Here is an 11,357-nt window from a genome sequence, read left to right on the forward strand (position 1 = left end):
CCGTTTGAGAAGACAGGAAAAGGATGTTTTATCTTGAATTCTCTGTAAGCTTGCAATTGTTCACGTAGCAATCACTGCAAATTCTTTGCTACAGTTTCCGTATAAATATAGCCTGAGAAGTAAACTCGGGGACACAGCTTGATTCTGTGCTCCCTCCTGCAATTCTGTCTTCTTTCTTTTCCTCAGCCCATGCTCTCCCTTTCAGGTACCCTCAATTACTTTGTCGGCTGGCTTCTGACAACACAGATTTATTCTCAGACTCTATCCTAAAGTAGAATTGTAATGTGAACCAAGTGGAATATTATGAAATCATAAACAATTATTTAAAACTATAAGAGAGAAATGGCTATAAATGAAAATAGCAAAATACAGAAAGTTGTACAGTTTTAAATAATGTCCATTATCCAAACAAAAATAAAATCAAGCTAGGTCCAGGAAAAAAGATTCAAAAGGTTAAAGACAGTCATTTTCTCCATCTTACTGGAAAAAGTGGAAGAATATACTTTGTCACTACAATAAAACACTGAGCTCACCTAGTGAAGCTTATCAAACTCTGGAGATCCCACATGTTAGTTCTTTTGTATTGTCAATTCTGAGACAACACATTGAAATATAAAAAGATCACTTACATCTTTCGTGGAATGTGTTCTTCTCACAGTGTTCTTTGAATATCTTGCACTATTAAACAGCAAAAATACAAGAGTCAAGAAATATTGTTAAAATAACTGGGGAAAAACCATAAATTGCAACCCTGTCCAAGCACTTTCTTTCCAAATTACATTCTTCATTAGTTGTACTAATAGTGTGCACTCAATGAAATTCAGATTATGACAAAATTGTTTTAGAAAGCAAAACCCATAGCTCATAAATTTAACTATTTTTTACAGGTCAACTCATATCACCTATATATTAAATAGCATACGTCTCCCATTCAGGGACATGAAAATTCCTAGTCCTGCTGCTATTCTTGTCCCTGAAGTCCCAATTAACAACAATGACTGACTGTTTCTGCAGAATTGAGCAAAAGGGAGATACGCCAACATTTATCAAGCACCTGACACCCATTCTGTCCTGTGCTTGGCTCTTGCACGTTCATCTTCTCACTTAACTCTTACAGTCCTCTGAGGTAGAAGTGAATCCCATGTTACAGATGTGTATTTGCCCAAAGCAACACAGCACAGCAGGAGAGAAGCCTGCATTAAAATATGCATCAGTTCAAATCCACAGCCGGCCCCCTTTCCACCCTGTCTTGCTCCCTCCACTGGGCATTAGGATAAAAGTGCATATTTTCAGCAACCTGAAAGTAAACAAGATGGAACAACAGTGACTAGAATAAGAACTGGAAATCAGAGAGGCAGGAAATAATATTGTCAGTGAATGTACTGAGGATCCGCTGTGCACCAGGTATCACATAGGGCACTGGGGGTGCTCAGGTACAATACCTACACGGTCCCTGACTTGAAAACACGCCATGCAGACACCCATTTGTGGATAGCAAAATTGGTGTCTGAACCATTATTTCTTTGAGTAGCTTTTTATTTGATGTAATTTCAAACTTCCAGAAAAGTTACAAGAATAGTATAAAGATCTGCATACCTGTTACTCAGATTCACCCATCATTTACATTTTGTCTCATTTGCTTCCTGTGTGGATGGTAAACTGGAGACACTGTGCATCTTTACCTCTAAATACTTAGTGTGTCTTTCCCAGAAAGGGCCCAGTCACAGTACAATTTCCAAATCAAGAAATATATCACTGATATGATGATCTAATCTACAGTCTATATCCAAATTTCATCAATGCCCCATAATATCTTTTAAGGTTTTTTCCCCAAGAATTTTTAAAAAGGAAATACAAGAGAATATAAAATGTAAAACTGCACTGGATATAGTATTTTCATAAACCTTGTTATATGTGCACATGTACCAATTGTGACATAAAACATTACTGTTAACCACAGTAAACAAGAAGTTGGAAAACTGTTTAGAGCTGCAGCTCTCAAACTTTAGGCATCAGAATCACCTGGAGGGCTTGTTAAAACAGATTTAGGCCCCACACCCTACAGAGGGTCTGATTCAGTAAATCTGGGATGGAGTCTGAGATTTTGCATTTCTAACTAGTTCCTGGTGCTGCTGATGCTGCTGTTCAAAGACATACTTCCAGAACCACTGCTTTGATTCTCAGATCCAGGAAGGTAGAACAGGTAATCACTTCATGGCATTTATGATTCTGGGGTTCAAAGCAGTTAGGTGACTGATCAATGGCCACACAGACAAGAGAAATGACTAGAAGCCAGAATGCATAACTTCTTAACCTAAATTCTTTCCACATGTCTCTTGCCATGTCTGTGCTCAAAAAAAAACAATCAAGTTTCTGTCTTACCTTAGGCTACGAGCAAGGTGGGGCTTCCAAAAGGAGGAAACCTGTGACACCATATGTAAAAATTTTAGTATATGCACACCAGTGCATTTTGGGAGGAGGGATAAACAGCTTTCATGCATCCCAAAGGTAAAAAATGTTTTATATGTAACACATAATTAAAACATGTATGTTATATATATATATATACACCTGCATGTGAGAGAGAATATTAAAGCATCAAAAACCACTGGTCTATCAGATCAAATATTTTTGTCTGCTGTGGTTCAAGGCCCCTACATTTTTTCTTCCAATAGTCCCAAGGCTGGGACTATAATTTCTCCCCTTTTACAAACGTGGAAACCGAGGCCCTGAGTCACTCGGTGCAGGTTTCGCAGTGGCGGAGTCAGGGCGCCTCGCTACACGGCATAGCTCCAAGAGGCACAAACCGCGGCAGGAAAGGAAGAAGATAAAGCTGGTCTGGGGCCCGCGCTGAGTGTCCGCAACACTTACCCCGCGCGCCCCCGGCTCCACGCCCGCCGCCGCGAAGCCATCAGGCCGACTGCTCTCCCGCCCCCGGAGCCAACGAAGCTCCCGCCAAACCCCGCGCCGTTCCGAGCAGCCAATCCAGGCCAAGCGTCTGGCACGTAAGCCCCGCCCCCGGGCCGGGTACTCACGTCGCGGGGCTCGAGGGTTCCGCCCCGTCCTGGAGAGCGAGGGAAAACAGAGCCTGTAAAGTACGACAGCGGAGCTGGAATCCAGGCCTTACAACCAGTTGCTCCCGGTCCCTGGGACGCCGAAGATTTGCCGAGCTTTCACTCCCGCCCGCGCACTGAGCCAGTTTTCAAAGGCTCCAAAGCTCTCGAGCCTCGTGGGCCCGCCCTCGGGGGCGGGGAAGGGGAGGAGCCAGGGACGAAAAGTCCGAGAGCGCGGGCCAGTAAGGGGCGGATCCGAAAGGGGTTGGGGGACGAGCAGGGACCGGTCTCCTGCTGCTTAGGCGTCCGCCCAATGGTCTATTGTAATGCTTTGCCCAGTAGGCAGATTTGGCTTCTGTTCCGCTGTTACCCTTAACCAGTGGTGTAACCTTGATATGTTATTTTACCTCTATCTCAGTTTCTTCATCAATGCGATGGCCCCTACTGGAGCTAATATTCTTTGATTCTTTTCTTTCTGTTTAAAAATATATTACCCTGCAAAAGAATTTTGTTGAACCCTTACACCACATCATAAACATGGACTCAAATGGATCAGAACCGTAAACCTAAGCGCTAAAACTATGAAACTTTTAGAAGAAAATAGGGCAACAGCTTTGTGACATTGGCTTTTGCAATGATTTCTTGGATATAATGCGAAAGCACTGATCGAGATGATGGAAAGTTCTGGAAGTGGATAGAGGTGGATAGTTGTGTAACAATATGAGTGAATGTGCTTAAGTAGTGCTGCTAAGTTGTACAGTTAAAAATGGTTAGAATGCTACATTTTATGTAATTTTACCACAGTAAAAAAAATTACATCCCATGCATAAAAAGAATATAACATATATAATGTAAAGATAAAAAGGAGCACCCATGTACTCAACACTGACTGGGAAATAAATAATTATCATTGCTTCCAAGCATAACCACTCCTCTGATTTTGTTTCATTCTCATGCTTTTTTACCTGATATATCCCTAAATAATGTATTAGTTATCATATGCTTCTAAACTTTATATAAATAGTATTTGGGACATATTCTGCAAGTGCTCTTTCTTACTCAAAGCTATGATTTTTATAGATTTATCCACACTGATGCATGTAGCTGATGCATGTTCATTCATTTTCATGGTCTTCAGAATGCATTAAGTAAATATGCCATATTTTATCCATTCTGTGTATGGATACATCAGTCGTTTTCAGCCTTTTCGGTATGACCACGTGCAATGCTAAGCATTCTTGAGTCTTGACGGCGTATGTCTAAGAGTTTCTCCAGGGATAGACTCAGTAGTATTATCACCTTATTATTTAACGACATTTTTGACTTTACATGATAATGTCAATTTTTACACATTATTTTGTAGACTGTACAATTAATTTACACTCGTCAGCAGTATATAAAAGTCCCTTTGACTCCACATACTAGTTGATACTTAGAATTTTTAAGACTTTCAATTTTTTATTTAACTAGTGAATTGAAAGAGCATTCTATTGTTTTTGATTTGCATTTCCCCTAAGTTGGTCATCTTTTCATTGTTTATAGGACCTTCCTGATTCCTCTTCAGTGAATGCCTGTTTACGCTACCTAGGATCATTTGGGCAATAGCAATAGAAGAGTAAATCACGTTTGAGGTATTGAAGGTAAGTTCCTTATTGATGGGTAAAATAGGGTTCCTGGAGCCACAGAAAGTTGTCACCCTTAAGTGAATGGGTAGGTAGCACTAAATAATGAGGAAAAAAAAGCACAAACCTTTTGTGCTTGTGGGTCTGAAAAAAAGAAACCAGTCAGTTGTTAAGAAGAGGTTCAGCACTCAGGATGGAAATAACTCAACCCAAATAGATTTAACTAATAAAGGAATTTATGAGTTCATGTTACTGAAAAGTCCAGAAGTAGGATGCTTGTCAAGCTCAGTTTGATCTAGAGGGTTGAGAAGCCGTTAGCGCTCTGAATCCATTTTCTTGCCCGCTGTATACATCAGACTTTTTCTCAGGCTGGTTTTTATCGCCACTGCCAGCACCACTTGGATTTATTGAGCATTTACTGTAATCTAGGCATTGTTCTGAGTGCTTAATATCTATCAAATTGGTTAATTCTCTCAATAACGCTATGTGGTTGGCACTATAATTCCATTTTACACATGAGGAGACTAAGGAGCAGTCCCACAGGTAGTAAGTGGCTGTGCCTGCATTAGATCTTAGGATTCTGGCTCCGAGCTTGCACCTGATAGTGGTTCCAAGCCACACATCTGAATTCCAACATTCAGAGAAAGAGAGTAGCTATGTGCCAACATTCCCAGGAAAAGGCCTAAGATTTACTCTAATTGAACCAGCTTTGATGACATACCTACTTATATTAGTCTTCTTCAGAGAAACAGAACCAGATATATATATATTTATCATATATAAAATAAATCTCTTCCTAATGGGATTTTAGAGCCCTTTGTTCTAGGAAACAGTTGTCACATTAAGAAATCTTTAGCCCCTTCCAGCACTAACTCCACCTCAGTTCTACTTGGAGAACAGCCTCTCCTTCCAGCCCTCTGCTCTAGGATGACATGATGAATAACACCTAGTCATAAAAATCAGTCTCTTTGGTTTGTTTTGTATTATGTTGTACAGCATCAAAGATCTAAATACAAAGGAAAAAAATTATACATGAGATTTATTTTTTATATAAATATGCATGACTTAAAGACCTTCCACACAGATGTTCTCCAGCAAACATTTACAAAAGTTAACAATGACAGAAAGAGTACAGCACAATACAGGAGCGATCTTAAGATAGAAAATGTTAGACATGGCTTCCCCTAAAAGTAATCCACCATGCTAAACTCAGCTTTGTGTTAGTATGCCTAGGGCGGCTGTGAAAAATTAGGGAGAGTGTTCAGGAGGGGGTGAAGTATGGGTGTTGGAAGTGGGGCTGAAAACCCAGGAATGGAGGCAGTGGGGTCCTGAGCCCTTGAGGTTCCTGGAGCAACGTAAGCAACCACAGAGGAAGCTCGGAGAAACTGGAGAACAGGTGACCACAGGAAGCTGGGGGACATCTGTGTACAGGTCCTTAAGTTATGTAATTACTTAATATTTAACTTTCATATTTAGAAAATTTTTTAAAAACCCTATTGCTTTCATAATACAAATACAAAAAATAAAGAACTTCAACTTTCTTAGGTCCTTGAGAGAAACTTAGTGGTTAGGCCTGGATACTTCTTGTGGAATGGGTTGATGTATATATTAGTTCCATATTTTGGAATTGTTAGTTTGATGTTTAAATGAGAATATAAACAAGAACATTATTATTTCTCTTACAGGACTATCATGAAGATAAGAGGTAAAGAATGTGAAGGTCCCTAGATGTTTAGAGAGCGTATTATTTTTTATTGTGTTTGCTTTTTTCCTAGCGAGCTCTTCTGTTGAATTTTTCTATTCAGTATGTGTCCACTAGAGGGCAGATAAAGAACATGACTGGAAATTTGAAAATGTAATTGGAGACCAGAACAATTTTACAGACATTGTAAATATTGGTTCAGAGTCAGGTCAAGATTAATAAGAGTAGATATCTTAACTGCTCTTGCTCAATTCATTTTTCTCCTTCAGAGAAGGAGCATCATCCTATTCCCTAATTTATCAAATCCATTCCTTAAGCAAGGCAAAGAGTATGATTTTCTATTGTGGAAAATAAAATAATTTACTTCTCAGATTTTCCAAATTTGTTTTTTAACTTTCTACAGTACCTACGAGTCATTGGATACACAGGAATAACCCACTAAACTTGGCAGCTCTCATCAGGAAGAAACTGAAGTCGTTATCTGTTTTAAACAGACTAACTGCTCAACATTTGTAATTATGATTCAGCAAAACAAACTCAGAAAGTCCCAGGAGGCAAGGGTGGAACAAGGAAGGAGGAAACCTCTCTTCTTGTATGTTCCCTTTAAGAAAAGAGGAAATAAAATTCAGAAAGGGAATATTATTTGGTGTCTGTTAAAAGTGGAGGGCAGAAAGCTTTTTCCATTGTAGCAAATGGCAGTGACATGGGATCTTTTCATGAGTCACCTGCTTTCCAACATTTTCCTGGCTCCAATATGCAACTGCTAAACTTATTTGCTATGTAACTAAGGTTCTTTTTCCAGACCTCACTGGCACTGCTCCTATCCAACCTGAAATCACATGGCTAAAAAGGTCTGACCACTACATCATGATGATGCAGTGTCACATGTCTCAGATTCCATTCCCAGCTCCCTGCAGGGCTGAGAGAGTCTGGTGCAAGAATCATAGCAGGAGCATTCTAGAAAAATCCAGGGTTTCTTCAGCCAGGGAATACTGACCTCTAATCTACATAGGAAGTAATTTTATAACAAACTTATAAAGGGGCCAAATGAGCAGAGAAAATAAAATGAAAGGGTACCCCAAAGAAAAATATTTTAAGGAAAGGGGGCGGCGGGGGGGCAGGGGAGATATCCTGGAATAAAATTTATGCAGTAGAGACTTGTCTCAATGATTCTCACACAAGCTGTGGTCGAAAAACTTTCTGAAAAAGTTTTCATCCTTTTCATCACCTTACTCACTCTGACTCTCTTTTTTGGGTGGCCTGAGAACACAGACAGTTGTGAGGCTGACCTTGTTCAGATAGTGCCGGGCAACTAGTCCCCTTACTTCAGTGATCCTTTCTGCTCAGCAGAGACCTGAGTGGTAGGATAGCTAAGGCACCATCAGCCAGTGACCCTTTAGACAGGCTCAGGTCAGAAAGTCTTTCTTCTCTAACCCGCAGGCGACACAAAACCTTCCTAGAACCTTCTCTAGGAAGGAAGCGCTCCCTCATTCTTTGGCTGCTGCCCTGTACCTCATAGGCCAGCTCACTCACCCCTTTGACCTTGTCACTTAGCATAAAAAGATTCTTATCCCATTACCCCTCCACCTCACAGCACTGCCAGGCCACAAACATGCTCAACAGTTTGTTTCCTGGGCTTGGAGATTCAGAGGAGGCTTCCTAGAGGAAGTGACACCTATGATCTAACTGAAATAAAGAAGTAGGAGCCAGCCAGGCCAGGATAAAAGATTGCTCCTGGGAGAGAGCATGTGCAAAGGCCTGGCGGTGGGCAAGAGTGTGAAGCATTCTAGGAGCTAGAATAAGTTCAGTGTGGTTGGAACAGATGAGACCAGAGAGGCAAGCAGGGCTCCTGCAGTTCCTTGCAGCATCGGCATTACCTGGGAACTTATTTGAAATGCAGAATTTCAGGCCTGATTCCAAAATTATTGAATCAGAATCTGAATTTTAAGATCTTCAGGAGATCTGATGTGCAATAAAGTTTGAGAAGTCCTTCTCTACATTAAGCAGTCCACACTTGAGCGCAATAGGAAACGTCTGAATGATTAAACAGAGAAATCACGTGATAACTTTTGTGACTCAGAAAAGTCTTTCTTGCTCCAGAGTGGAGGAAAAGTAAGTGAGTTACTAGAGACCAATATAGGAGACAATTAAGAGGCTGGTACGGTTGTCCCAGCAAGAGATGGCCAGCACCCTGTTAAAGTAGGAATAAGGGACCAAGGGCAGTGGACAGAAGTGATAGACAACAGGAGAAAGCATCAGCAATGTGCAGTAGCCATCAGCCTGTGGCAGCCCTGGAATTTCTCTCAAATGCAAGGCCTACTGATAGCTCAGCAGGGTGGGCCTGGGGTGCTGGCAGGAGTGCAGCAGGGTGGAGGGTGTGGGAAAGCAAGGGACTCAAAAACAAGAATCCCTCTGTGTCTGCACATGTTGCCTGATACAGAATATGAGCAAACTGGTTTCACACAAACACTTCACGCGTGTCACACGTGTGTGTGTGGTGCTTAAATGCGCCTGCAGCCGGGCACTGCTGGCACTCCTGACCCGCACTCCAGTTTGAACAAGCCACATGCAAAGCAGGACGACTATCTGGAGTTCTTGGGGGGAAATGCAGCAGCCTTAGGATTTAGCGAGGACAATTTCTGTTAGAGAAATTTGACAGCCAACCCTCCGCCCCTTAAAAATCTCAACAAAAGAGTGGCTAAGAACTTACATGCTAAGTACACTTGTGAAAAAAAAAAATCCCATTTCCAGCCAAGAACAGAATCCCTCTGTACCTGAATAGCAGTGAGAAGCACAATTCATCTAAGAAGACTTCTACCATTTGAACAGTGTACAGTGTGAAGGAGTTAAAAGTCAAAAATCTAGATTTCTTTTTATGCCAAATATGCGAATAATAAGGTGACCCAATTTCACAATTATCCATGCTGAGTAAAGGAGTGAGTTCCAAAAGGACGTAGATTTGGGCATCTGCTCTAGGATACAGGGTGAAAGGACAGCTGGGGCGGCGGTGTGGGGTTGCCCTGTGGGTCTCACATCTGCAGGTTTCCGCTAACCTGGAGAAGAGGCAGCTCTGCAGAGAGAAGACAAGGAGGAACTGCCTCTGTGCTGGGAACCTCAAGGTAGTCCCCTTCAGTCAGACTCAGGGCCCATGCCACTTTCCATAAGAGAGAGAGAGGAGGCTGGAGGCTAAGGAATGGGAATGCTCAGTCTAACACAGTGGTCCCCAACCTTTTCTGTACCAGGGACCAGTTCTCCTATGAGAATCTAATGGCTGACGATCTGAGGTGGAGCTGAGGCGGTGATGCTAGTGCTTAGGAGCGGCTGCAAATACAGATGAAGCTTAGCTCATTGGCCAGTCGCTCACCTCTTGCTGGGTGACCCGGTTCCTAACGGGCCACGGACCAATACCAGGGGTTGGGGACCCCTGGTCTAACAGACCCATGGCCCTCAACTCTCAAAGAGCTACCAGAGCCTTCTGCCCTCTGACCACCTGCTTTGCCCACCAACTGGGGACAGACTGCCAGGCTTCTCTTCTGCTTACGCTGCCGGGTGTTGGGGGAGGAAGGGGGAGCACTGGAAATCTGGATGAAAATATGAAAAGGAAATTCTGGGGTCAGAGCCATTTATTTAACTTCTCCACCTGTGGCATGACAAACTTCGAACAGGTATATTTGCCATGGAGAGTGTGGCTGCATCTGAGGACTGGGTAATGGAGAAAACTCGTCCAATATGGTGATTGCGCACTCGAGATGCTCAAGGCACTGGGTACTTCACCATGGAGAGAAAGGGACAGCACACAGGTGCCCCAGGCATGGAGAGGCCCTGGAGTCAGAACATCTAGCTCAGCCACTTACTAGGACAAGTGAGCTGGTCTCTCCAGGGCTCAATTTTCTCATCCATAACAAGGAATAATACTTGAATGGAAAAAAATTTTATATATATATATAATCTCCAGCTGGAAGCTCCCAATGTTTTCTACCTCAGTCACCATAGATCTACCTAGATCTACCCCACATTCTCTAATCCCCTCGTGTTGTGATGGAGGAAGTACCCTAGCAATGGCAGATCTCTGCACTTGACTGTGGATTTTAACCCTCCCACCCTCCAGGATAGCAGTCTTCCTCTATTTCCTGCATCACCTCCCCTGCCCCTTCTCTCTCAATCTCTTCCCCTCCACTCGACAATTCTCATTGGCATAGCATTATGTTCTAGTATCTCCCATCTTAAAAACCTCCACCAGCAAGCACCTCCACCTCCCATCTTAGTCCAGTTACCATGCTTTCATCTAATTTCCTTCACGTTAAAACTTCAACAAAGAGCTGTCCGCCCTTCTTCCTGACTTCCCTGTCATGCCTCCACTCGCTCCAAACAGGCTTCTGGTCTCCCTACTCTGCTGGGACACTATCGCCAAGGTTGCCTCCATTGCCAGATCCAGCAGCCACTCCTCTATCTCCACCCCATGCTGCCTTTCAATAGTGTATGACATAACTGACCCCTTCCCTCCCTTCCTGAAGCATTTTCCTCTCTTGGCTTCAGGGAGGTCACATTCTTCATTTCCCACCTTTCTCTTGAGCAGGTAATTCTCAGTCCGAGCTGCAGGCTCCTTCCTTAATTCCTGTTCAAACGTCAAGGAACCCCAGGCTCGGATAGGGCCCTCCTCTATTTCCTATCCAGATTCTTGGTTCTCAAGGAAAACCTGATAAAAGTCCCTTAGTCTATCGGGGATTTTGTGAGAAGGAAATAAGAACATAAAGAACGCAGCACAGTGTACAGCCCACAGCAAATCCACAATCCCTGTAGCTATTATTACCTCCGTAGTTGATGGTTCCTAGAGCTTCTCAGGAATCCCACGAACCTGCCACATGTCTGTGATCCAGCTTTATATATATTTTCCTCTCGAAGTCGAGCAGCTAGTTCTACCAAACTTTTGGTCCTGAATGGATTTAAGATTACCAACAACACAGAGAGCAACCATATTTA

At 42.6% G+C, this 11,357-nt stretch overlaps 1 protein-coding gene across 4 annotated transcripts in view; it reads right to left on the minus strand.

The window, feature by feature from the left end:
• CENPU (centromere protein U) overlaps positions 1–3,243 on the minus strand; it is a 39,922-nt gene extending 36,679 nt beyond the window's left edge. Inside the window, exons 1-3 of one of the 4 annotated variants that reach the window (XM_006916372.3) lie at positions 3,036–3,243; positions 1,055–1,193; positions 630–678 (exon numbers count right to left, since the gene is read on the minus strand). In XM_006916372.3, coding sequence (XP_006916434.1) covers positions 630–678; positions 1,055–1,065 — 60 coding nt within the window. In that variant the 5' untranslated portion in view covers positions 1,066–1,193; positions 3,036–3,243. Of the gene's footprint in view, positions 1–629; positions 679–1,054; positions 1,194–2,382; positions 2,451–2,871; positions 2,960–3,035 lie in introns of those variants that run through there. The other 3 variants (XM_025050012.1, XM_006916371.3, XM_025050011.1) reach the window with 3 other exon arrangements.
• Between the last annotated feature and the right edge of the window lie 8,114 nt (positions 3,244–11,357).

The sequence above is a fragment of the Pteropus alecto genome, unplaced genomic scaffold, assembly GCF_000325575.1.
Source record: "Pteropus alecto unplaced genomic scaffold, ASM32557v1 scaffold24, whole genome shotgun sequence".
Taxonomy (NCBI): Eukaryota; Metazoa; Chordata; class Mammalia; order Chiroptera; family Pteropodidae; genus Pteropus; species Pteropus alecto.